Source organism: Rhamphochromis longiceps, linkage group LG5 (assembly GCF_057381845.1).
Source record: "Rhamphochromis longiceps isolate RC_006_pf linkage group LG5, R_longiceps_female_GT1.1, whole genome shotgun sequence".
Lineage (NCBI taxonomy): Eukaryota > Metazoa > Chordata > Actinopteri > Cichliformes > Cichlidae > Rhamphochromis > Rhamphochromis longiceps.
Window position 1 is genome coordinate 22,599,220 of NC_140561.1, and position 25,808 is coordinate 22,625,027.

General features: G+C 40.5%; 2 protein-coding genes across 2 annotated transcripts in view; one reads left to right on the top strand and one right to left on the bottom strand.

Annotated features, from left to right (window-relative positions):
- The first annotated feature begins 3,148 nt into the window (after positions 1-3,148).
- LOC146669999 (parapinopsin-like) lies at positions 3,149-7,876 on the top strand. The gene is made up of 4 exons (XM_085406674.1): positions 3,149-3,547; positions 3,659-3,987; positions 4,423-4,665; positions 7,740-7,876. Exons 1-4 carry the CDS (start codon positions 3,217-3,219, stop codon positions 7,848-7,850), a joined length of 1,014 nt encoding a protein of 337 aa, XP_085262800.1. The 5' UTR covers positions 3,149-3,216; the 3' UTR covers positions 7,851-7,876.
- A 176-nt stretch (positions 7,877-8,052) lies between these two features.
- Positions 8,053-25,808, bottom strand: part of cacna1da (calcium channel, voltage-dependent, L type, alpha 1D subunit, a) — a 67,103-nt gene continuing 49,347 nt past the window's right edge. Inside the window, exons 30-47 of the mRNA XM_085406673.1 lie at positions 25,607-25,690; positions 20,841-20,969; positions 20,678-20,743; positions 20,492-20,583; positions 20,241-20,400; positions 19,698-19,825; positions 19,513-19,609; positions 19,266-19,368; positions 18,990-19,091; positions 17,326-17,459; positions 15,790-15,906; positions 14,987-15,378; positions 13,916-13,942; positions 13,134-13,262; positions 12,880-13,019; positions 11,955-12,061; positions 11,391-11,708; positions 8,053-11,224 (exon numbers count right to left, since the gene is read on the bottom strand). Coding sequence (XP_085262799.1) covers positions 10,919-11,224; positions 11,391-11,708; positions 11,955-12,061; positions 12,880-13,019; positions 13,134-13,262; positions 13,916-13,942; positions 14,987-15,378; positions 15,790-15,906; positions 17,326-17,459; positions 18,990-19,091; positions 19,266-19,368; positions 19,513-19,609; positions 19,698-19,825; positions 20,241-20,400; positions 20,492-20,583; positions 20,678-20,743; positions 20,841-20,969; positions 25,607-25,690 — 2,631 coding nt within the window. The 3' untranslated portion in view covers positions 8,053-10,918. The remainder of the gene's footprint in view (positions 11,225-11,390; positions 11,709-11,954; positions 12,062-12,879; positions 13,020-13,133; positions 13,263-13,915; positions 13,943-14,986; positions 15,379-15,789; positions 15,907-17,325; positions 17,460-18,989; positions 19,092-19,265; positions 19,369-19,512; positions 19,610-19,697; positions 19,826-20,240; positions 20,401-20,491; positions 20,584-20,677; positions 20,744-20,840; positions 20,970-25,606; positions 25,691-25,808) is intronic.

Genomic DNA, 25,808 nt, shown 5'->3' on the forward strand with positions numbered 1-25,808 from the left:
AAGTAATGGTTGAGACACCTTCATGAATGGGGAAAAACAGAGGGCTGCAAACACTGAATACACTCAAGAACAAAAAGGCCAGGTTAGACTCTGTAAAAAACAAACAAACAAACAAACAAACATCTAAAATAATCCTCAAGTCCACAATTCTGTTTGGAGATATGATACCATGATTGACTGGCACCAGAAAGATGGGAAGAGAAAATTAAGGAGAAGGAGAGAATCAGCTATCTAAAGCATGCCAAATATCTGATGAACATGATGGAGACCATGTTATCACACAGGCATGTACGGCTACCAGTGGAACTAAGCTATTAGTGTTTGTTGATGATGTGACTTGAGATACAAGTACAGAGGCTGAAGTGTGCAGGCCTATACTCTGTTTAGATTCAGCCAAATAATGTTAAACAGACCAGACAGCACTTGGATAGTGAGTTTCTTAAGACAAAAAAATGGGATGTTCTTTATTAGCAAAGTAAGTCACCTGATCTCAGCTGCTTATTATCTCAGATAACAAGCAGCAACTAAACGTGGCTGCAGTAAAGATCTGGCAAAGCATCTCAAGAGAGGAAACACAGCAACTGACATCAAAGTATTAAAATTAAATATTACAAATATTATCTTTGAAATTAAGTTAGATCATCAAATTACCGTTGTGCCTCTGAAAATGAACATAGAGTAAATGGTTAACTGAAAGCAGTGTGAGTATCTGTATTTACTGTCATCAACTAAAAGTAAATATTTCCAAATTTATTTCGCAGAATTTATAATATATATATTTATTTATCGTACATTGTTTTGTTAAACACAGATCTACCCACCAAAGTCATGTTATACCATGCATAAATACAATATTACATGCAAGCTAAATAACAGCTGTTAATTTTACTGTGTGCATACTTTATTAGCAGGGTAACAATAGCATCAAGGTAAAAACAGAAAAGTCAGAAAAGTCAAACAAGGGCACTGAAGGAACATGGAGTGAGGAGTAGTGACACAGTAACACACTGTGTAGCACAAAGTGCTCTCTAGTTACACAAGTAAGATTAGTACAATAGCTTTCCTAAGAGCTGTCAACAACAAGAGCTGTCAACAACAACACGGTCTTTATGAGCAGATAGATTTACCCAGGAGATGTTCTGGATGTGTTCAAATCTGTCAAAAATATTTTGGGGAAGTAATTTGGAACAACAACATTTCAATATCAAAGTGCTTTCAGTGATCTGAAAACAGTTTTAACATTCTCATGAAGGTATGAAAAGTAAAGTTTTCCTGGATGAGACAATTTCCAAGAATTCAAGTAAATGTTAACCGACAACAGTACGGCCTCTGATAGTGGGATGGGCTTCTTTTTTTACCACTTAGGTAAGATTTTGTTTCAAAATGAAAGAGAAGTGCTATCATCTGAATTAAAAAAAGAAAAAAAAATCTTTTCATCAGTGCTCTGGAACCCACGACCCAAACAGTTGTAATCTGTGTCTTGACTTGATTGAAAATAAGCCTCTTAAAGGGTTAAACATCGGACACCTGTTCTCTTGATAATCTTGAGGATTAACCTCACCTTGCAACAACAGCAGCTGCGGATAACTTAATTCAGGCCACTTCCAATGGTCATTCAGTCTTATGTATTCAGCAAAGGCCATGACTGAGTGAACTGTTCTGGCTTGCTGTGCCATATGTTATTAAGTCTAACATATAAATACAGATCACATTTCATCATCAAAAATTGGTTGTGTTTTTTTCTTTACTTTTTAATCACTGCTGTGAATTTGTGTAACACATTAATTAGTAATCCAGCTAGCAGTGAAATAGTAATATAATAGTAATATTACACTTGTAACGTGTTGTTATAAATAAATATAGATCAAATAAAAATATTTATTTTTACTTGATGATTAGGTTCAAACCTAACCTTTGCACTTGTTAAAGTGTTTGCATCTTGTTGTTGTTTGTCTGAGTTCTGGGTTTAGGTGGAACTTTAATACAGAGTTATTAATAGCACATCACCGTAATCCTGAGTCCAAACAGCCTGTTACATGAGTTTGTAGCTAAAACGTAACCGGTTACTTCATCGCTTGTTTAATCGAATCTCTCTTTAAGAACTAGTCTTAAGCCAGCCTTCAGAATAAACTTTGTTGCACACAGAGAGACAAAATTGTTCACATCAAACTAATTCCACATAATATAATTAATGCAATGATATATTTACCATTGTCATTATCCTACACAACAAGCACTTCATGGCTTTGTCACCCTGAAGTAAATATTTTATTCATATAGACTATAAAAATACTCAATATATATGTTTTGCTTTCTGACAGAAATCTGTTATTAGTAATATAGTTTCAAAATTAAGTTTGTTGAAGACATTTTTATGCCAACATTCAAGAGAAAAATATTTTAAATCCTCGGACCCTTCCTTCCCCAACTCACTCAAATCCTAAAGATAAAACTACTCTTGAAGAAAAAAGGATAATTTAATCACATTTGAACTAATTTGTTACACTATTACTGTCATTTTATTGATCTAAAAAATAATTTCCAAGAAAGATGATCATGTTTCTTACGCTACTGTATTCAAAATTAGCAACTTAGAGAGTTTAATTATGCCTATGCTTTTTCTATACAGAGCAGTAGCACTAAAAGATGCATATTTGAAAAAGTTACAGTTTGATTTTTTTAAATATATATATATGTCCTCATCTCAAGAAGTCACTAGGATGAGTGAGAAAATGTTTCTCCCACAGAAAACGCAACGTCTAGATGAACAGAATCAACTTTTTGGGGCACACAGTCCTAATTACAGTAGTTAGCACATGTTGTGAAACACCTCTCTCTAAGCATTTCACAGACAACTAAATCAGCAGTCTGATTTAGTTGTCCTCTGTGAGGGGGAGCAGTCACAAATAATCTTATATTATTGTATTTTTATTTTTGTTGTATTGTCTTGCTTTTCTTCTGTACTTGCTCAGTGGGTTGAGCGCAGCAACAAGCACTGCCTGTTTAAATCCTTTTACAATTAAGAAAAGGGTGGGGGATCAAGGACCATCATTTTGGAGGAATTACTCTTTGGTAAGTCCAGATCTGGAGGATTTATTCTTAGACTCGAGTCGTCTAATCTCCACTGTCACACTCGAGTAGTGAGATATTGAACTCTGAGCACCTCCAGGGAAGAAAAGACGACCATACCACTTTTTTTCCTATAGTTTTGCATCCATGCAGCACTCTGGATCTTTGCAAAATGCTTCTTTTTACCTGGGTCCGCAGGGGGAACCCTCTCTTCCACGGGCTGGCTTCATCATTCTGTCCATCATTATGGCCATTTTTACTGGTCCGGCCATCACCCTCAACGCTACAGTGATTATTGTGTCCCTCATGTACAAGCAGCTGAGGCAGCCGCTCAACTATGCTCTAATGAACATGGCTGTGGCTGATCTGGGCACAGCCATGACCGGAGGAGTGCTTTCTGTGGTCAACAACGCCCAAGGGTACTTTTCCCTGGGCAGAACAGGCTGTGTGATGGAAGGTTTTGCTGTGTCCTTGTTTGGTAAGTTCAAAGAATACCACATGGAGTACAGTGTCATTAAAAGTACTTTCACCTCCACTAGCGTTCGTGAAAATTCAAATTTTATTTTATTTACTTATTTATTTATTTTAGGTATCACATCTCTGTGCACCGTTGCTCTGATCGCAGTGGAGAGGATGTTTGTGGTGTGTAAGCCACTGGGACAAATTACCTTCCAAAAGAAGCATGCAGTTGGAGGTGTTATATTATCTTGGCTGTGGTCCCTGACATGGAACCTGCCTCCATTGTTTGGATGGGGAAGGTATGAGTTGGAGGGTGTTGGGACATCCTGTGCGCCAGACTGGCACAACAGAGACCCTCAAAATGTCTCCTACATCGTGGTTTACTTTGCGGTGTGCTTTGCTGTTCCTTTTGCCATCATCCTGGTATCCTACACCAAGCTAATGTGGACGTTACACCGGGTGAGCTATTATAGATCAGCGTTGTAAAAATAACACGCATACTTTTAAGTTATGGTGTTAAAGTCATCTGCGGGATTTGTAGCGCAATGGAAGTATGTGTTTGAATTTACATTATAACTCTGATCACTAGTAAAATCTCTTATTTTTAAATTTATCATATTTAACTGACAGCTTTAGGCTACACATACTACTCACAATAAAGACAATATACTATAAGAAGTGTGTAAACTTTATGATACTGTGTTTTATTTTTCTGTTTTTTAAAGGTTAAATCAGTTCTTACCAGCTTTTTTAAAATTCTAATCCTGTTCAGTAAAGTGTTTAGTGTCTAGCTGGGGCTTCTTGTCACTTTCAGTTCAGTCTTGAATCTTACTGCAGAGATGTTTCCTCTCTAAATGTCTTTAGTGACCCTATCAGTAACACACCATTTTACAGGTATCAAAGATGGCTTGTGTGGAAGGTGGCGCAGTGGCTAAAGGGGAGATGAAGGTGGCGTCCATGGTGATCCTGATGGTCCTGACATTTCTGATCAGCTGGATGCCGTATGCCACCCTGGCCATGCTTGTGGTGTACAACCCAGATGTGAAGATTCATCCTCTGGTGGGCACAGTGCCTGTTTATCTGGCCAAGAGCAGCACTGTGTACAATCCCATCATCTATATCTACCTCAATAAGCAGGTAATAATTGTATTCAGCCAGATATGGTAAACACATTGAGGGGAACTAGTGAATCAACTTTTTTCCGTCACATGAGCACCACCCAGTGGGGATAAAATGTATTACACAGCTATTCAGGAAATACAGGAATAAATACAACACTGTTTCTGTTGGTATTATATAACTTACAGATTTGATATATTTTACGTTGAATATTCCAGTTTTAATGAGAAAATTTTAAATTTGTCTACAGTAAATAAACCATTTCACCCCAGTTTAAAACGAGCAAAGGGTTTAGAGTCTATTTTTGTTTATTTTTAATTTTACAGTTACCTTCACATATGATCAATTCTCCCATAAAGCCAGTAAAACATATTTTCAATAGACACAATAGACACACAGGAGGGGTTGTAGTTACAGACATGTATGTTTTTCTTAAATGCATATTTCTGTCCTGGTTGGTGTGTTGCCGGGGTTGTGGGCGGGTGGGTGCATGGGGGCCCAGCCCTGGAGCAGGGTGCCGCCGGTGCGTCGAGCCACCTGGGGGGCTCTTCAACTGGTGGGGGAGATTGTCACATCTTGCAGGAGCTTTCCTCTCCTCAGGAGCTCCCTCTGCAGGAGGGGGAGATACAGGAGAGGTGGAGGAAGATCTCAGCCTGGGTGTTTATTGTCTTATGTAGTCTGGAAGATGAGTGGATGGTGGGGTGGGTGCAGTTTTCTCTGTGGTGGGGTTGGGTGGACTGTCCCGGGCTCTGTGGGGCCGGGCGGCGCTGCTGCACTGGGCCCGGTCTGGATGGGCCTGGGCCCCCTTTCCCTGGCGGGTCGCGGAGTATGGGGGTGCCTACTGGGGTCAGCGGGGGAGCTGGCCCCAGGGAGGGGTCACTTGCCCCTCCCTTCCTTCCCTCCCCATCTCCAGCTGCCTCCCTCTTCCCGCTCCACCACAACCACCCACACATGCAGGGCCTTGGAGTAGGGGTATGTCACCAGGGTGCAGAGGAGGCTACCCCCCCTCTGTCCCCTTCTGGCTGCCTCTGCCTCAATTTTATCCCACAACTTAGACATTCACATTACTCACACTCTCATTACACATACATATAGGATCTTGGGGGTGGGCACGATACACGGAGTCCAAAGTACCATCAGGGTGTACACCCCACCCCTGGCATCGTTGCCCACCTCTCAATTTTAAATACACGTAGACATTGAGGGCTAGCAGGAGGGACCATGCGCTTACCTGCTGCTCTCTGGCAGGTAGCTCCATGCCCTCCTGGGTTTTAAATGCACCTTAGAACACACATGCATCAACATTACAATGAGCGGGTGGAGGGAGGTTTGGAGTCTTCTCTCACCCCCGTTCTCTGCGACCTGCTGGAGCAGGGGGGCTAGGAGGAGGAGTTGGCCGTCCGACTGCGGTCTGGAGTGTGGAGCCTTCCTGCTGCTGCGGAGTCGGGGCGGTCTGCCTCCCCCCACCGCAGGGAAAAGGGAAACACCACCTGGGTCTGGGTGCAGTTCCCCCCTCCAGGGGCGAGGGCACCTAGACCCGGTTTGTAGAGTACGCTTGGGAAGTGTGATCGTGTGTACAGCGTCTCTTTATGTCTGTCTCCACGTTGGTTGAGTGTGGAGTAAGTGCATATGAGAGCATGAGGGTGGGAATGGATGTTTGTATCTGTGTGTGCCTGTATGTCTGTGTCTATATGTCAGGTTGGGTGTCAGGCGCCACCTCTCTGGGGACATCTCAGGCCCTCCAAGGTTTGGAGGCCTATCTCCCCCTACCACCACTTCCCCTGCCAGTGGCGGACCCCCTCAGACATTGGTGCGTTGGTGGTTCTTTGTGTCCGGGGATGGGCGTCCAGGTACACACCGGCTCACTCCTTGGCGGCCGCTTATCGGGGCCTGGAGCCTGGGGCTCGCTCGGGCCACTTTGGAGGTGGGGTGCCCCCGGCCTCTCGGCCTGGGGCTCGGTCACTCAGGCGCAGCTGGCTGCCGGCGGAGCTCACGGGCGCGTCACTGCAACTCCCCCTGGCTTCTGCTCCGCGGCTGCTGAGTGAGCCCTCATCTGGGACTCTCCTCAGCTCTTTCCGGGACAGTGGCGCAGCTGCCCCTCTGTTGGTCTTCCTTGGTCTCTTGTGTTCTGGGGGCCTCTGGATGTCTGGAGTTTTGATCTCCTCCACACCTGCTTCACGCCCTGGAGGACGGGGCTGTGGCCCCCCCACACCCTCTAGCAGATTATTACATGAAGGAACCTTTTAAAAAACAAAAAACAAGCGCGTCCATGCTCACAGGTGTACACACGGGTGATCACACCCACAAACTACACCCTTTTTGGCTCCTACCTCAAAGCACACTGTGTTCTGTTGATCTTATGTGCTGCACAATAATGTTTAACATTTAGTATTTACTGTCATATTCCCATATATCATTGTGATGTTGTTTATTCTATTACTCTTGTTCTCTTCTGCTTGCTTTCTTTTTTCTTTCTCAGCAGGTGATCCAGGTGATTGATATATGCATTTTTTTTCTCTGCCCGTTCTGTTGGTTTTTGTCTTTTGCCCTTCTCCCCCGTCCCTCTTCTCAGCTGTTTCTCTTTCCCTCTTTCTTTCTCCCCTTCTTTCCCCCAGTCAAGTCTGTCCCGTATTCAGTAAGTGAAAATAAAATAAACAATAAAAGGTGAATCAAATGGACCATTACGGCAAGGCTGGGATGGTCAGTTTGGTAAAGTAAATCCGTTGGGAATCTTTCTTTGCCTTTAGACAACAATTCTGATGGCAAAAGAGCCAAACGGGACAGGCCAAAAAAAAAAAAAAAAAAAAAAAAAAAAAAAAAAAAAAGCATATTTCTGTGCTTACAAAAGCCTTATTATATGTTTATACTCTCTTTTTAAAGCATATGTGTAGGGTTGGCAATGAGTTACATTTTAAAAGTTATTTTTATTTTGTCACACTTTAATATCACTGTTAGTGTTTGTTTTGTTGTATATGATATAACCTACAATCTAAAAGCCTATCTAATGTACATAGTTTCTACTGTATATGCTGATAAATCAGAAATGTTATTATTGACTTACAATAATAGACTGTGATATATGTTTCCTTTAGTTCCGTAAATACGCTGTACCCTTCCTGATGTGCGGGAAAGAGCCATGGGAGGACGATGAGGCATCGGAGGCGACAACAACTGTGGAGATAAACAAAGTGTCTCCTTCCTGAAATGTGCAAATGCAACATGCTTGTAAAAATTCATTTTGCAGACGTCTTCTGTCACATTACACAAACGTCAGTGAAGTTATGCGTTTGAATTATTTGTTTTTATTTGCGAGGCGACACTCACAGCAACTGTCTGTCTGCTAAAAAGTGTAGAATGCAAAGAGATTAGAACAGCATTTCAGCATAAGTTTATTCAATGATGATCAATAGAAAATAAAATATCAGTATCGATTCAAAGAAAATCAAGGCCAAAATAAAATAAAATAAAAAATACAAAAAATGTATTGATACAAAACCTAGAGGGTTATAGTAAAGCATTTGCTACTAAGAGAAAAGATGTTTACTCAATAAAAACATTAAGGAGCAGATATCAAGACTTTCAAGTAGAGAACATTACCATGGGTCTTTCCATATTGTACATATATTACATTATCTTCTATTTTAATACAGCTTTCTGAACATTAATAGTAGTAATAGTAATTATAATCATAACAAGATGAAGAAAACTAATAGAAACGTTCAAATCAACATGTGTTTCTCTGTAAACTGGTACTTGATCATTTTATTTTATTTTTTCTCCTACCTGCAAAACAGAGGAACAGTGCACCTTGAAAAATGTTTTTAATACTCTTTCATTCCCAGCATTATGAGGTGAGGTGTAAATGACAAATATAGATTCCACTAAACCATACACACAGTCACAAAAAGTACAAAATTGTCTCACCTTAATACACAAATCTGTTTAGAAAAGGGAGAAACAAAAAGCACTATACAGTTACTTGTGCAAAGACAAACAGCTATGTGCTAATATTTAAATACCATTGGTAGACTGAACCAAATCATTATATTCTTTTTTTCTTTTTTCAGGAATCCCTGACATGAGGTAAAAGTAAGTTCTTTTAATCTTTAGTTTAACACAACTTTTAAAAGTGTTTACAAAATAATGCATATCTTCAGTTCATCAGTACTGTAATTGCTACGAATAGTACAATGTGCCTTTTATGTGCATTGGTCCTTTTTATGACAGTTATCAACAAAAGGACTACAACACTTTTTTTTTTTTTTACTCACAAACAATTCAAAGAGCCCTTTCAATGTGCACACAAAATGGAAAACCTACATTTTCATGACAGTATTCGGTTGAATTAGAGTACAGTATGCACTCGCCTACAACAGCAGGTCACATTAACCCTTAAACGCTCTATGGTAACGCCTGAAATAGCCCACCTCAATTTATTTAGTCCAGTATCTTTATGCAAGAGAAAAACGGATGATGAATGGTTAAAAGATATTTTGTTGCCTTGTGTTTTTAAACTTGTGGGCTCCAGCTACTCCTTTATTTAAACGTACCCAGTGTGGGGTTTGCCATTCATTTTCATACAGTCACACTAAAATCCACGTTCAGCCCTAGTTAATCTCAACGAATCCACTGTGGGATACTGGGACAAACAGATAAGCTGTGACAATGATATGTCTTCACCAATGCCTAACGAGGTATACTATACGCAGGAACCAGGGAGGCTGAGAAAGAAAGGTTGGGGGTGTGGGGGTTAGTATTGCTTTGCCTCTCTGCAGCATCCTGACACCAGGACACCCTCAGTACTTTCACCTAGAACACATGTTGGGGCTGTTTCCGGCCCTTGGATGTGTGCATGTGTCTTATGCCACCTAAGCCCTCTCCACATACAGCATGAAGGCTAAGATGTGATAGCTAAGATTCGGTACAAAGGTCTAACGAAACCCTGCCATGACCAACAAAGAGTGAAATTCCCAGCATGAGCTTTGAAAGTGTTAATTTATCCCTGTTATTACCATCTATCAGTTTTCGTTCTTTCAGCAGCAAAAAGGCATTTCAGTAGGGGCTGACAAAAACCTAGGTTTGACTCCGAAGCCAACTGAAAAAAAGCAGCATTGTTAATGCACTACGCATTTTAAAATACTGTGCACAAAATATGCAAACAAATGTGTTCGTCACATCTGTGAGAAATTTCAGCACTGGATCCTTGAGGCTTGCCTTCTAAAAATGCTCCATTGTCGGTTTGATGAAGTAACAAGTGTACTCCTATGCTAAGGAAACAAAGCATATCTTGTGCGGTAGTGTCGCCACATAAGCAGAACCTCTAAAGAATGCTGTCGTCATAGGCAAAATAAAAGGTGCATATTGGCAAAAAAAAAAAAAAGCAAATAAATATCCGAACAGTTTACCTAATAAAATAATGCAAGTCTGCTTTTATAGTATAACATGAGTCACAAGGGTCCATATTGCTGATCTTTTAAATGATACATAATTACAAAATATAGAATATCTCTTTACAAAGTTTCTTTTGTTATATAATACAATTTACAGCATATCAACTATGAAATATTAATCAGGCTATTCTAAAGTGTTAAAATAACCTGCCTGCTAGTGCATTTATCACAAATGCTTTAGTTGCTTGAAAAGTACATATCTCAAGTTGAATGATGCTATAAGTAGGACTGTTAGTTCCTGCATAATCTGGTGCAACTCAGCTCTCTATCTCACTATTTCACTCAGCTCTAGCGATCTTTAAACGATCTGCGCTAACGACGAAGGGGTCGAGTTATTCTAAAAACTATGTGAGGAGATATGCCTTTCTATGCTTGCATTGAAAACTTGCATGATATGCCAAACCTTAAAAAAGTGACTGAGGTAATGACATCGAACATCTGATTGTCATCACCCTTAGAGACCCACCCTCTAGAGCATCTCACACCTTTGCCAGTTGGTCCATCTCTTTCACTGGCATCAGCGTTATTGTCTTTGACTGGCTGCAGGCAGAACCTGTATATTACCATCAGGTCAAAGCCTTTGGAAGGAAGATCCAGTCTGTCCCTCTGTGCTCAACAGGAATGGTAACTGGCTCTGTGCTGTGACCTCCACGGCTGGCAGGTGGAGAACAATTAAACGAACAGGACTTGTGTGTCTCTCATCCCTATGCCTTTTCTCTTCACTTTAAAGGCACTTCTTTGGGTCAGAGCCAACAGATGCATTTCTTTTAAATTTTCGCAAATCTATAAGGGTCCTAATGTGTAGAATCCTCCAGCCTCTGCTATAAAGTTGTGATGCAGATCATCTCGTCTGCCAGGTCCTCCTCGTAAGGACCTCTGGGTTCTGTCTCTGGCTCTTCATCACTGTAGCTGGCTGCGGTGTCCGGCAGTTCATAATCCCTTGGAGTCAGAAGGGGAAACACATTTACCCCATTGATACCCGGGGACATTCCTCCATTCAGCAGGTGGCTGGCTGCACTCTCCATCTCATCTATCGTCATCTCACATGCATCTGCTATCTCGTGCTTTGTGGCAGCGACAAACTTGGGATCCTTGGCATATCTCCCAAGTCCTTCTGATATCAAAACCTGTTCGGAGGAATTTGAAGAAAAATATCTCAGTGTGGATTTTTTTAGGACTGTGTTTTGTGTTTTGTTCAGATGACACAATAAATCTGAAAATGTGCTTGTGAGATCAAAGCCCAGGTCATGCAAAATTTCCAGTAACTATTCCACCAAACAGCCTTAAACTCACCGCTTCCACAAGGCTTGTTGCACTGCCTCTTTTCTGGTGGTACTGGTTATGGTACTCCGGAGGAACCTGCAGGTGCACAGGTGAGTACGTTCTCTGGGAGAACTCGGGATCGTCTGTGTACCAGGAGCTCTTGCGCACAGACACTTGGCTACCAACAACACTCTCCCTGTGTGGGTGTTCCACACGTATGAGAGGGGTGTAGTATGGTGACTGGTCTTTACTGGCCGGTGTGGCAGGGGGTGTGGCCCAAGAACGGGTGGAGCGGGTTGGGGAGAGGCGATGGGCTCTGCTAGAGTCCAGCCCTGCTACAGCCATAACCTGATGGGTGAAGAAGGAGGATTTTGACGGTGGAACACAAAAGTGACTTGAAGTATAGTTAAACTGTGCCACCCACTTGGGAAGCAGTTCTGTTTGCTGCTATTTCATAGCTGTGTAGTATCTCGATTCAACAGTTTTCTGTGATATTTAGCAATTAATTTAAGAAAGCTGATGCAATCTGCAACTTACTAACAAATGTCACTCCACCCAAGGCCAAAAATGTAACTTAAAGAATGTCTGTGTTACCTGGTGCTGCATAAGGTGCAGTGGTAGAGCAGTACGCTGATGTGGAAGCTCATCATGGCTACTTTGTCTGCGCAGACACTCAAAGTTGAAGGATGGCCTTCTATTACCTGAATTAATCCAGAGTAGAGCAGTGAGCATTAACTTAGAAACAATGAGAGAAATTCAAACTTACGAGTAATACAATACAATAAAACGAACAAAAAGCAAAGTTTGTGTACATGTACAACCTTTAAAAGAAAACTACAGCTTTGTGAGGTTTGTCCACAAGCACACAAAAAACCCCACACAGCTATTTTATGTTGCTCATCTATTAAAATCACCTTAACTGGATAGAGGATTAACATTTGCCACTTTAATAATTTCAGATATTAAGAAAATCTATGCTCTGATCAATGTACTAATGTACAATGTAATAACAAGCTATGAAGAAATGAAAAGCAAAGAGGGGTGTGCCTCACGTAAAAGCTTTCTACAATATTTAACATTGACACATGGCACCAGGTCAAGGAGGACGACAATCACAGGCTGTTTTTATAGGATGAACAATTTTAATATTTTAGCCACCTTACTTTTTTGGAACCAGAGCCCACATGAAAGGGAAGGATCTGACCAAAAACCAAGGACACTATTACTGTAGCGACAATCACACAATAAGAATACCCTAAAGCATACCCTTCTTTCCTGTCTGCTTACTCTATATCAAACCATAACTGACTAAATGAACATCAGGCCGTGTTAAATAAAGTCATTACTGAGAGTGTAGACTGATTGAGAAAGATTTTTTTGAGCATAATGCTTATTTTTCTAATTGACTCCTTTTTGCCCCCTACTGGCCATTAGAAAGAATGCATTCAAATATCAGCCTCCACTTTCAGAGAAGAAAGCCATGTCTATCTTTTATATATAAATGATGGTCATAATATACCTTGAGGTGTTGCAGGAAGCAATCTTCTCTTTGGTGACCTCCGTGAGTCGCGGTAGAGAGGCTGCTCATCATCATCGTAGTAACTGTCAGGATGATGGTAGCCTTTGGGAGTCTCATACTCCGTGTCGCTGTTCTGATACCTGGTGAACATTACATTATGGGATCCATTATCCAAAACACCTTTGGAATAAATTTCTAGCCAAGTCAGAATGAAATTGCAACTGCAAACTGCAAAACTGTGAAAAGACTGTTACCTGTCCCCTGACAGCATACTGTCATCTTCATAAAACTCCTCCCCGCTGTAATACTCCCCGGAGAAATGGTCTTCATCAAACTCCTCCTCCCTTCGGATGGTGGGATGGCGACCATCCCCTCTGTGGGACCTGTGAAAGAGCCAGGGCAGAGGGGTTAGAGCATGCACACTGTTACTGTCGTTATGGGGGTTACTGCTATACTGCCATGCACTGCCATGCAGACACAAGCCTACAGGGGGCAGCAATTCAAGAGACCACCCTTTTACAACCAAACCAAGACAAACAGAAGTCGTGGGTTATCTCTGCCATGTAAACACCCCATCCACTTTGACATTCACTACTTTAATTAAAACACATCTCTTTCTAGTAAGTCATGACGTTAACTATATGCAGTGTTGCGGGAAATGTGCACTAAACAGAAGAAGTGGACACAAGTAGTGATTTTCACTCACTTCATTTCAAACATTCTCATACACTCCCCTGTCTTCAAGCATCTGGGTAGTCCTTTAAAGCAAGCGCATCACTTTTACACATGCATTAAGCAGGGCTGCTCTCAGCACAATGCTGACCACTCACATTCATTTCTCTATTATTTATCCAACAATGCATAAACACAACTGTGCCATAACAACTAGGAAAGCAAAATGACTGGCCAGCATGTAATGTGAAACACTGACTTAGCAAGGATGCAACAATTTCCAAAACCAAGTCAAAATGAAACAAAAGTCCTTCTTTTGCTGTTGAGACACATTGCTGGAACCAAACCTAGAAAAACAACATACCTAACATAGGTCTCATAGTAGCGCCTTCTGTCCAAGAAAGCACAGGGATGGCCAAGAGAAAGAATTTAGTTAGGAAGGAGAAAGGGAGAAGGAGAGAACACAGGAAACTGGGTGAAGAAAGTGTGACATATATATCATACAGTATATGAAGCATATACAGCATTCTCATATATATGTACAAGAAGAACAGAGAGTGACGGCGATGACTCCACTGTCGGCTGACAATTCCATTATCTATCTTTAAGATAAGAAACAATCTGAGAATCATTTCTTTTTCATAAAGAGGAAGCAATGAAATTGTCCCCCAAACTTCTTGGGCACTAAGGAAAAACAGGCCCAATACTGGAGAATGTAGTTTAAACAGAAGATGGGAAATCAGAAGAAAAATGTGCTACTGGTCACAAATTAAGTGTCAGTACAAGAGTAGGCTTTTGATGCATGGTGGAATGAAGTTTCCAGTAGAGGCTAATGTAATGGAAAAGTCTGATAAGAATCTGCCTGTGGAAAAACACAGTAGCAGTATTGTCCACCGATGTCTGACAACAGCAAGCACTCACACAGTGAATAACCACAGTGATGTTTTTAAAAATAAATCCTCTTATGTGTTGTTGTACACCATAAGAAGTCTCTTCGTGACTATCACTGGGCAGAAATGAAGACAAGGACACCTCTTAATATGTGTTAGTGCTATATGTTCTTCCATAATTATCAAATTCATTGTAACATACACTTGTAATTACATTCATACAAACGTGGTATCTGACTTTTCTACAAAGATTTTCTTACAGATGAGTTAGTTCAGACAGTATTGAAATTCCTGCTGCAACAGTCCATGTTGAGCACGTCTTGATGTGACGTAATATTTTACATGTTTAGTCCACATGTAATTGCAACATTTGACGCGTAATGGGAGTAAGTACACACTGCCAAAGAAAATGTGCCAGAGACAAAGGATACAACAACAGGGTGTGAATGGAGCTTCAGGTTTATATAAATTTATATAAATCCACTTTCACTCTATATTGTTTGATCTAATTCTGCAACATGACATAATGATCACTGTGTGGATACCTTTGACCCTGGGGTGTCCGTGGCTTGTCGTAATCATAATAGGAGCTGCGTAGACCTGGATAGCCATTGGGAGGTGCGTGTTCGTAGTAGCGATGGTGTCCTCCGTTGGGAAGACTGGACACGTTGGCATTGTTGAGGTTTATGTTGGTAGATTTGGGAGACTTTCCGTAGGAGTTGTGGTGGCGGTGGTGATGATGGTGGTGGTGGTGATGATGGTGGTTGGGATGGGACATTGCATTGGCTCTAGACAGGCGTCCTACTGGCTGCTCCATGTGGGCGTAGTGAGGTGGAGGCTGCACTTGCAGAGGGCGCTGAGTGGCATTGGTTTGATGCCCATTGGATCGCCGATGACCACCATTCATGAGATGGTTACCAAAGAGTCCACCATTACGCTGTGAAGGAACACTCACAGTAAAACCACCAGCATTTCTCCTTCTTACAAGACAAATGCTATTGATGTTAAGTCTGAGGGCTGATATTGTTTAAGAAAAATATATGTGCAAAAGTAAGTTAGGAAGCTGGTACATGGCATGATGTGCGAGCAAAACAAAACACTGTTTAGATTGTTGGAACTGAAATGGAGAAGAAACATAATAAAGCAAAATGAACTCATTAGAAGAAAAAAAACTTACATATTGCAGATATAAAATCTGAAGCTAATGCTTCTGCTACAGATTTAGCTGCTAAATGCTTCCTACTCCATTTCCATCTACAGCTAGCTTTTTCACACGTACCTTTCCATGAACAAGAATTAATATTTACAAGCACAAACATTTCCCTTTGTGTAAATTTGAATCAGTTACCCTATAAATTTCCTCGTCTTCCTCTGGAATAAAGTCTATTAGTTCGTCATCCTGCAGATCACATGATATCGCCCGGCGAATTTCAGGCCCAATATCATGCAGCGTACGAAGGCCAGCCTGGAACCATGACAACAACAAGGCTAAGAGCTATGGTTGTGACCTTCATCTTAAAACTCACAGTGCGAACTCTGACATCATACAGGCACAACCACCACACATACTGAACATACACGCACCTGTGCTGTACAACACCTGACACTTACAGTACTTTCAGACTGTGAGAGATGAGAACACAGAGACAGGCAGATGTGCTCTCCTGAATGTAGCCTTCGGTAGATTCCAGATATGCTTCTGTCACATACTGGGAATACTTTGAGTACTGCAGGAAGTAATTTAATATGAATAAAAAAATGTGATTCATGGCTATTTCTTGAGTTAAATATAGAAAAATGTATGTTCAATCACCCATATGTTGTGTTTAGTATTCGATTTTCACTGCAATGATTGCAATTTGTCAAATAAAACTTGACAGAAAGAGAAATCAACAACTCAAAGAATTTGATTGCTGCAGTTGCCTTCCTATCACCAAGAACGGGAGATTATGTTGACTGTGTGGTGCCTAAAATGACTGGATTCCAATTTCTTAAACATCTTATTAATTTGGAAAAAGAGAGCAATTTACATTTCAGGTGAAAGCATTGCATGTAATTATATAATTGATTCGTTTTACTTTTTTATTTATCTTCATTTTTATTCTGCTATTAACTTACCTTCCCATTTTTATGTTTTTTCTTTAAATTAAATCATTTTTGTATGTACTCATTACTGCACTACTTTACTTTACTTTTACACTTCCAAATTACTTAACATTACTCCAAAAAAGTATTTATTCGTATATTTCGCTTTTACTTTTGCTGATGTTGTTTTGTAGCCCTTTCAGTCCCTTTTTTTCCCTCTGAAATATTTTCCACTAGTTGGATGAAAAAAATAAAATGTAAATAATGTAAAAATATAATTTTCTTCTCACTCTTTTCTTTGTAGATCTATATAATAGCAGAATACATAGAAAAAGTTAAATATAAAGAAACTAGTTGGTCATGTTTTTGTCTGACAGTGATATATGGGACTATACTGACGCCATATATCATACGATATAAGGTAACAGAAACTGCAACAAGCTTTGCATGTGAAATTCATGAGTCGTGGACTGTGATGCACAGAAAATACATGCAATGGTGGCTGAAGACAGTGATGTGCACTTAACATCAACATCTAGCTATTTTTTTGAGACACAGAAGACACAAGTACTAAATTCACACAAGAGAAACATAAATCACAGAATCATACTGTACACCAAGATCATGAACGTCCTGCTGGATCACAAACCATAACATCAGCACTCTTGATGAGTTTTGAATGAAATGCACAGAGATGTATATCAGATTTAACAAAGTTCATTCATTCATCCATTTTAACAAAGGTCTCAACAGCCCGTCTCACGTTGTCAGAAACACACTTGAGTGTCGTAAGACTCACCTGTAAAGCAATGGCTGTGTTGTTCTGGGAAGGGTGTGCACCCACCAGGCCTTCCTCTTTACGTTTCTTGAATTTCCTAAAGTAGTCCTGTATCAGGAAGGTGGCATAGAACTTCCCCACGGTTACCTCATCATCTGAGTGAACAGACCACACAAATGCTTCCTATGTCAGCAACACACAGTACCCTGGGAGAGAGAGGGAAAGACTCTTCTCTTCCCTCGTCTATGGGTGGTGGGGGTTCACCACCTTAGAACTTAAGAATAGCGAGGCACTTTTTAACCTCCACCAACCAAATGATTTCTAACCAAATGTTATAAATCCATTTTGATGGTGTATATACTTTACCTCATTATGTACCAAATAGGATCATTTGCTGTGTATCAGAAAGGACAGAGAATGAACATATCCCAACATGTCTTCATGTGTGTATTTCTGTGAGATTACATGTATGTAAGTATGTCTGACTTGTGGATGATTTAATTGGAGGAATTTGTGTTCAAACACCTGCAACATTAAAAGGACTGATAAAACTTTAAATGATTACTATTGCTCTGCAGAAAGTCTTTTCTTCTTCAAGAGAAGATCAACAAGAGCATTTGAGCTCATTGGAAATTAATGAACAATTTTAATTCTGTTCAGTTAATCATGACAGGAAAACAGAAAGGCTTTTCAATTTTTAAATGTGTATCAAAAACAATTTTTCCATTTAGGCCACTTGATTAATTTGTTCAAATTTTTCTTAAATTTTCTTTTCTAAATCTTTCTTGGATGTCAAAGGATGCTATTGAATGTTTTTTAACTGCTTTAGCACATGCAAGCAAGCAAAACTACAGTATGCATCATACATGTCGGTGTGTAATTTCATATGCTTGTGCTCATGTATGCCCCTACATAATATTATGTATGCTTTTTTTTCTAAATACTGTACTCAAAGCTTGTGTTCTTGCATGTATATTCTGCCATTTTTTGAATTTAAAAAGCATGTACGAGTGTGTGAGAATCATTCTGAAGCAGGGGTCTGAATCACTTTGAACAAGCACGCTGGGGACAGAGATCAGAGAGAGAGGCAACACTAGTTCCATGCCACCACCCTAAAACAGAACTGCTTCAGAATATTCTGAAGTGTTTTCAAAGTTTTGGACACAGAGATACAAAAGTATGAGAAGAAAAAAAGCTCAGGCAGTAAAAAAAAAAAAGACAGAAGAGAGAGAGTAGAGACAAGAAACAGATAAAGAAGGAAGGACAGAGATGTTGGAGAGAAAGACGAAGCATGCTCTTGCACAGTGGTCTATAAGGCCATGCAAGCCCAAAGCCCAGCAGATAGTCAGTGGCCTCCATCAGCATCCAGGGCAGGCGGGAGGGAGCAGTGTGTACTGAATACACACAGACTAAAAAAGACATACTGCTGAGGGGACAACAGGGAGAAGATGAACAAAGCAGAAACAGCACAATATAGCCTTATTTATATGTGACACTGTCTCAGTGTGAGCGTGAGTGTTAGGTTTATTTAAGGACTTGGTTACAAAATACCTGTTTGGAGTAATTATATGTGAACAGCATGGAAGCATATGGTTTGTGTGTGTGTGTTTTCTGCAGGCTGCTTTAGGCTGATTTGTGTGTCAAACAGAGGACATGAAGGTGTCTGTGATGTTAATTCCACTAACCACCAGCAGGAGGCACCACTTGATCCAGCAGCTTCATGCTGGTTCTCTTCCAAATTTTCTTGATGACAGCTCGCAGCTCTTCATTGGCCTGCTCTAGATTACCTGCACCACAGGGAAACAAGCATCCCTGAGAACCCAGCCCTCCACTTTACAGCCATTTAAACTGAAGTTGAGAACAATTAATGCAGTGTGTGCGTGAGCTGAATTTTGGGGGAATATTTTTCTTTGTTCTCTTAGCAGCAATTTAATGAAATGTCATTCATGTTTGATTTATACCTTCTGTTTTTATCTTTAGGGCTGTCCGCACCAGTGCAAACAAAGTGGCATTAAACATAACAGTACCATCACTGTTCAGAGGCATGTTCATGGCTACCAGCCTCTGAAAGAAGAGAACAAGCCTTTAATATTGTTGTAAAATAATCATCATTTCTACCTGAAATTATTAATCAAAATGACAGGAGAGAAGAGAAGAGAAGAGGAGAGGAGAGGAGAGGAGAGGAGAGGAGAGGAGAGGAGAGGAGACCTTGCAAGCCACTCTGTGAGGACACAGCTTGCCAAAACCCAGTGGAGGCTGGATGCGACGAAGAAGGGTTACAACATCCAGATGTTTAATTCTGCCTCTATATGAGAAAAATACATAGAAAGTAATGGACATAGTTAAAAAATGAACATGAACATGAATATTCAGATGAGGAATAAAGCACATACTTTGCCTCAGGGTCATACTCTGACCAAATTCTTTTGAATTCATCAAGGTGGTGAGGACCAAGAATGGACCAATCACGTGTCAGATAGTCAAAGTTGTCCATAATGACGGCCACAAACAAATTAATAATCTACGAAAATAAAAGAAAAAGGTCTTAATATATTTACAAAGTATTTTTTTCAAAATAACAGACATACAGTATACATAGGGTTCTAGGAACACATTGTATTTTATAGAAAGGACATTTTTATTTTGACACTATTGTGCTATGATGCACATAACTTGGACCTGTTGTTTTATGTTATGATGATTTTAAAGATTATTCATTTTTGCCCCATTTCATATTAGCTCTAGGTGTAAGAATGATCAAATGTTATATGTATAGTAATATGTTACACATATTAAACCTGCGATGTGAAAACTGATATCTTTAAGAAACAGAACTCCCACTACTGATGCTGCAAATGATAAGGTAGTGCAATACACACCACGCAAGTATAACTGATAATGAATCCTTAGATAAACACAGTTTCATTTTTGTGTACCAAGAAAGCACAGAGCATGTAGAAAGTGATGAAGTAAACTATTGCAAATCCACTGCCACACGTCATCTCCTCCCCGGGGTTGTAGTCAGACTCTGGGTCGCACAGTTTCCCTGGCATACAGGCCAACATGATCTCTTGCCACGCTTCACCTGTGGCACACCTGGAGAAAACGCAGGCATGGCGCACACAAATTAATCACCTAGAAAACAAATTTGATTTTCCTGATGGCCTGACATCAGTTATCCACAGACCTGAAGAGAAGCAGCACGGCCTGTGGGAAGGTCTGGAAGTTGTTGTTTCTGTTAATGTGAGTGCCATCAACCATTGCAATCTTTCCAAACACCTGTTAGAGAAACATTGCCAAATGAATACAACTGCACTCTTACTGTTGTGGTTAAAAATTTGTGGAAAAAGTATTTTCTGTCCAGTTTACCAACCTGCATGCCAATGACAGCGTAGATGAAGAACAGCATGGCTATCAGAAGAGCAACATATGGCAGAGCCTTAAGGCAAAAAACAGGGGAAAAGTAGAAAAAGATTCATATGAGCAACTTCCATTTTTCCCTTAGACATTGATTAAACATTTGTGCTGCATCTCACCTGAAAGGATTTAATAAAAGTCCAAAGCAGGGTGCGAATACCCTCTCCTCTGCTGAGAAGTTTGACCAGCCGCATGACTCGAAACAGACGAAAAAAAGTGATGGAGATTCGAGCGCTGTCCTCTGTGTTCTGTGGAGGAAACGTTCAGTGTTATGCAGCAGAAGAGCAACAGAGCACGTTTATAGTGAACACAGAGCACCCGGCTGTGCTTTATGGGATGATGAAGTCTTATCCAAGACGTCTGTACCAGCTACATATGAGCTGAGAAAGCAGCACTGCATCTTTTCATAGTGAAAAACTGAAACTGGATCTTTAAATCAAAGCAGAGTTTTGCTTTTATTTGAGCAGAGATTTTCTGGTTTGACCGCTATGCCTTTCAGATATGATTGCAGCTCTCAAAAACAAATGTAAAGACTTCAAAAAACACAATCTAGAGAAGTCTGTTAGGCAGTCTGCGGCAGCTGATATGTGTCTGTTTCTGCCTGTGTATAAAGCACTGTCAGGTTCCCTGTCACTGTAAAGACCTACAGGGAAGGAAGCAAGGAGGCAAGCATGCTGGAGAAAACCTTGCCATACTTGACAGGACACATCTGCACAAGCATGGCACCCTCAGTCCAGAGTCACTGCATGCGGAGTCACAGTGGGACCAACCCGAACGGGTCGGCCAGGAGGTTCACAGGTCAGAGCTGGGTGACCTGATCCCAGGGGTCATCCATGGGTCACTACCCCACCCAAGAATGGTGGCAGAGACCATGTAGCAGTGTCAACAATACAAACGTGAAGAGCGGCTTAAAAACCGCTCCCACCTAACAGGATACAAACGTCACGTTTGAGAGACACACTCTCCTTCGAAATAACTCCAAACAAAAGGAAAAATTAAAAGCAAATGTTTTGAGGATTTATGCGAAGGCGCTAACAAAAGCAAAATGAGGAAAAGAAGAAAAGAAATATAACGAGAAAGGAAACCTGAATGTGAAAACGTAATAGTACATAACATGGACTTGAAATAAGCAACAGATCATAGAAAGTGTAACTGACAACAGAAGACTAAACAGAGAAATGCAAATCCAAACATGGCATGGCCCTGACAGAGTTAAAGGTGTGGGGGGTGGAGCATCTTACCCCCATCTCATCCAACTGAGGAGTCTCCGTTGGCTTTAAAATCAAAGACCTGTATTAATGACTTGTACAGAGGCCACAGGTCTAACACACAATGGGCCAAAAACGTGGAACAACACATTTGATAGTTTTTGTTTTGTTTTGTTTTTAAAATCACACGACACCAGCACACGTCAGCAAAGACGCAGACAGAACACAGTCACTACTCTTCTCACTGACAGGACAAACTGTCTTATAGTTTCACTGTGACAAAGACACACATGTATTTACCATTAAATCTTATCTTAACACTTTAAAAGACTGCCAAACAACAAGTTCACATTACTTAACATTTCTATGTGGGGTTGACTGACATACAACATAAAATTACTTAAATACGAATCAACATTTAAGACTGACACACAACTTTATCACTCCCCCGGTGTAATGGTTTTTATTGATGAGACTAAATGATGATGAGATCCTCTTAGACGATGTTAATGAGTTGTTACGTCTAACTGACAAATGCAATGAATCGATGTTGCTATAAAAGCATCATGTGCTGTTCTTACAGAGTCCTGCTGTATCTCGACATATACCCTGCAGGCTTCAGATTCAGACAGGTACACATCAACATATGACTGCACAAAAATCATATATTGTGCGCTTGAAGCATTATCTATGGCACAAATAGACACAAGAGAGTACAAGTAGGATGTTCACAATCTAATAGTTTGTCATTTTAAGTGACTGAAAATTTGCTGACCAAAAGAGCTTGAGTATGATCAATTATGTACACACAGTCGCTCGCACAGATTCATACCCATACACAACTTTTGTTTGCAATTCATGTCAATTGACAAATAAATCATTTGATATCATCAGCTGTAATCAGCGAGCATTTATCCCCAAACAAAATCCAGATGCAAAACTTTTAAAAAAAGAAAAGAAACATCAGTCATAGTGATGGTGGTTAGGCTGAGCCTGTATCATGATAATGTGATTTTACAGCAAAAAAAAGCATTTAGCTCCATGTGGAAAATATCAGAAAGGCTCAGCACTGACAACATAAGATAATCAGACAGATGTGGCTTGAGTCAATATTTTGCAAACTGTCGTTATGAGGTGCAGCATGAGCAGAAATGATTAAAAAAAATAGAATTAGCCTGAGGAGGTTCTTTAGGTAATCCTGGCCACAGCGCCGATGGAGCATGCGTTCAGCATTGCCACGTTGCTGGGGAAGCACTGCACGCACACGCAAGACCTTTGAATGATGTGAACTCATAGCAATGCAGCAACTCATGCATGTCAGTAGTGCCCTGCAACAAAACTGCCATAGCAGGGCGCTCTCACAGTCCGGTGCAGAAGGATATGAATAAACATCAGAGAAGGAAAAGAGAGAGAGAGAAAGACACAGACAAAGAGGCAGGAGGAGGGAAACAGCAATAGAGACCAAGACTGGGACAGAAAAGAAAACCAGAGAGACTGAGCCATACTGAAACAGGGAGAAGAAGAAGAAAGGCAGAAAGGTAGAAAGAAGGAAAAAGTAGAGAGTTGCTGTGGGAGTGTTCATGCACCTGACTGGAGTCTACACACCTGCGCTACATATGAGCTCCATTCTGAGCTTTAAGAGCTCACTACAGGAAGACAGAACAAAACACAGAGACAATCACTCACAGAGACACAAACACAAGATCATCAAAGAACCTCAGACTCAGCTGCATTAAACCACCATCATTGTAAGTGTACAAAATCACACTAAATTCGTGCCTACTGAACTCCTGGGAAATTTTCAGACCTTACCTGAATTTTTACTTTGATGTGAACACTACAACTGAGGCCTAACTTTTAGTATCGTTTCCTTTTAGGTCACTCTGTGACTTGATCTGTTCCCTGATTGATGCATTACAGCAGCTACATGTGAAGCCACAGTGGCCTCTACACAACTTTAAGGACATTAAATGGTGACATTAGGAAACACAAGTAAACCTTTGTTAGGAATTCCCAAACACGCTGAGCTTCATAGGTTCATCGGTTTAATTCCCAACATTATTGCCCTTAATGTTGTGTAGAATTTCCAAGCTCTGAGCACCAGGGCCATTCTGTCTGGAAGTAAAGAGGAGTGTAGCAAGCGAACAAGGACAAACTGCACAAGGCTCTATGGAAAAAACTGACCGGAGGGGAATGGAGCGGGTGGCCAAGCGCCATCTGCGAGAGGCGGGACATGGAAAGGATGTTAAGGGGATGAGGTGAGTGTCTGACACCCCAGCATGCATTTGGAGAGGTCACGGTAGTCTGGTAAGAATCTGAGCAATGACACGAGTCATGACTGACACAGCAAGCAAGTAGAAAAAAAAATATTACTGACTCAAAACACATCCTCATAACAGATCTCCTGTTATGAATAAATGCAAAACTAGAATATCTGAACATTTACATGCAGTGCAAATAAGAAAGAAATGCCATGAAAAAGCATGTCATAGAACCACAATGTGAAATAAACATCACGTCTCCAACACACACACACTAACACACTCCTCTGCATACACTCGCACATACAACCGAAAGCACACGCTGAACACACATTAAACACACATGCATAACAATAAAAAACCTGAAAACACACCACTGTGTCTTATGCTTCAAACAAAGTTAATGTTTTGTTGTGCACTCATGCAGACACACATTTTGGAACACAAACTAAGAAGACATGAAAAATTACTCCAGAAAAACAGCACTGCAGCTCAGACATGAGAGCACTCAGGAGGCGGGAGGAGGGTCAGTTTGGGTGATAAGCCTTTGGTATGCTACCCCTATAGTAAGCACCATATTCACCATAGTTATTATCTGGAAATGCAACATTTGGGTGTTTGTTGGAACTTTCTTTTACTATTTTTGTCCTAGCTAAGCTCAAAGCAAAAAAAGCACAAAAGCAGACGTCCAGTCTTTGTTTTTAGACGTTTCTTTTATCAAGGGAAAGCTATAAAGAGAAGCAATCATCTACTATTTTAATGAGCTTCGATATTAATTTTTTAAAGTACTGCGAAATTACAAAAATCTCTTTGTCTTTGTCATTAGTCCATAGCAAAGGGGTCCCAAAGATAAAGTTGTCATCAACAAAAGGTTACACACAAACAACATTTTTTCATTGCCATACTTGCCTCTACAAGTTTCTATGGAAACAAAATAAACAAGAGTAAGAGTTAGACAACTACATCAGAAACCATCCTGCTCTGGACCAAATTCTGGCCACAGTTCACAAAGAAATGTGAGGTTTTGACATTGCTATGTCCAAGAATAAACAGAATAATCAACACGTTCATCAACAAGTTTGTCGCGATGTCCTGTCAAAAACTGCAACAAAAGTTACAGCAGCACAGACAGAAGCAGAACTCCAACAGGAGAGATCTGAGTTAGGTCAATTTAGCATGAAAGAAAAGCTTCATGAAAATCAAACTGAAGTTTTACAAACAAAGCCAACAGCCAGCTTTAAATCATACTTTTTAAATTCTTTTATTAGGGATGCATTTTCAACATTTCTATTATATTTTATAACGGAAGCTAGATAAGATTCACAGTAAATTTAAGCTAATAACACTAAAACTTGCCAGGTGGCTTTCTTATAAGGCTTCAGTTCAACTTACAAATCAGAAAGAAGAAGTACTTACGTTAACTTCTGTGATAGCGATATCGACGACACTACCGACAACAATTAAGGCATCAAATGTGTTCCAAGCATCAGCAAAATAGTGCTGTTAGTGCACGAAGGTACATGTAAGGGGAAATGATGGGGATGAAAGTGAGAGACCAAGGGAAGGGATAGGGGAAGACAATCAGACAAGAGTGGAAATTTAAAGGAAGTCGTTGTAA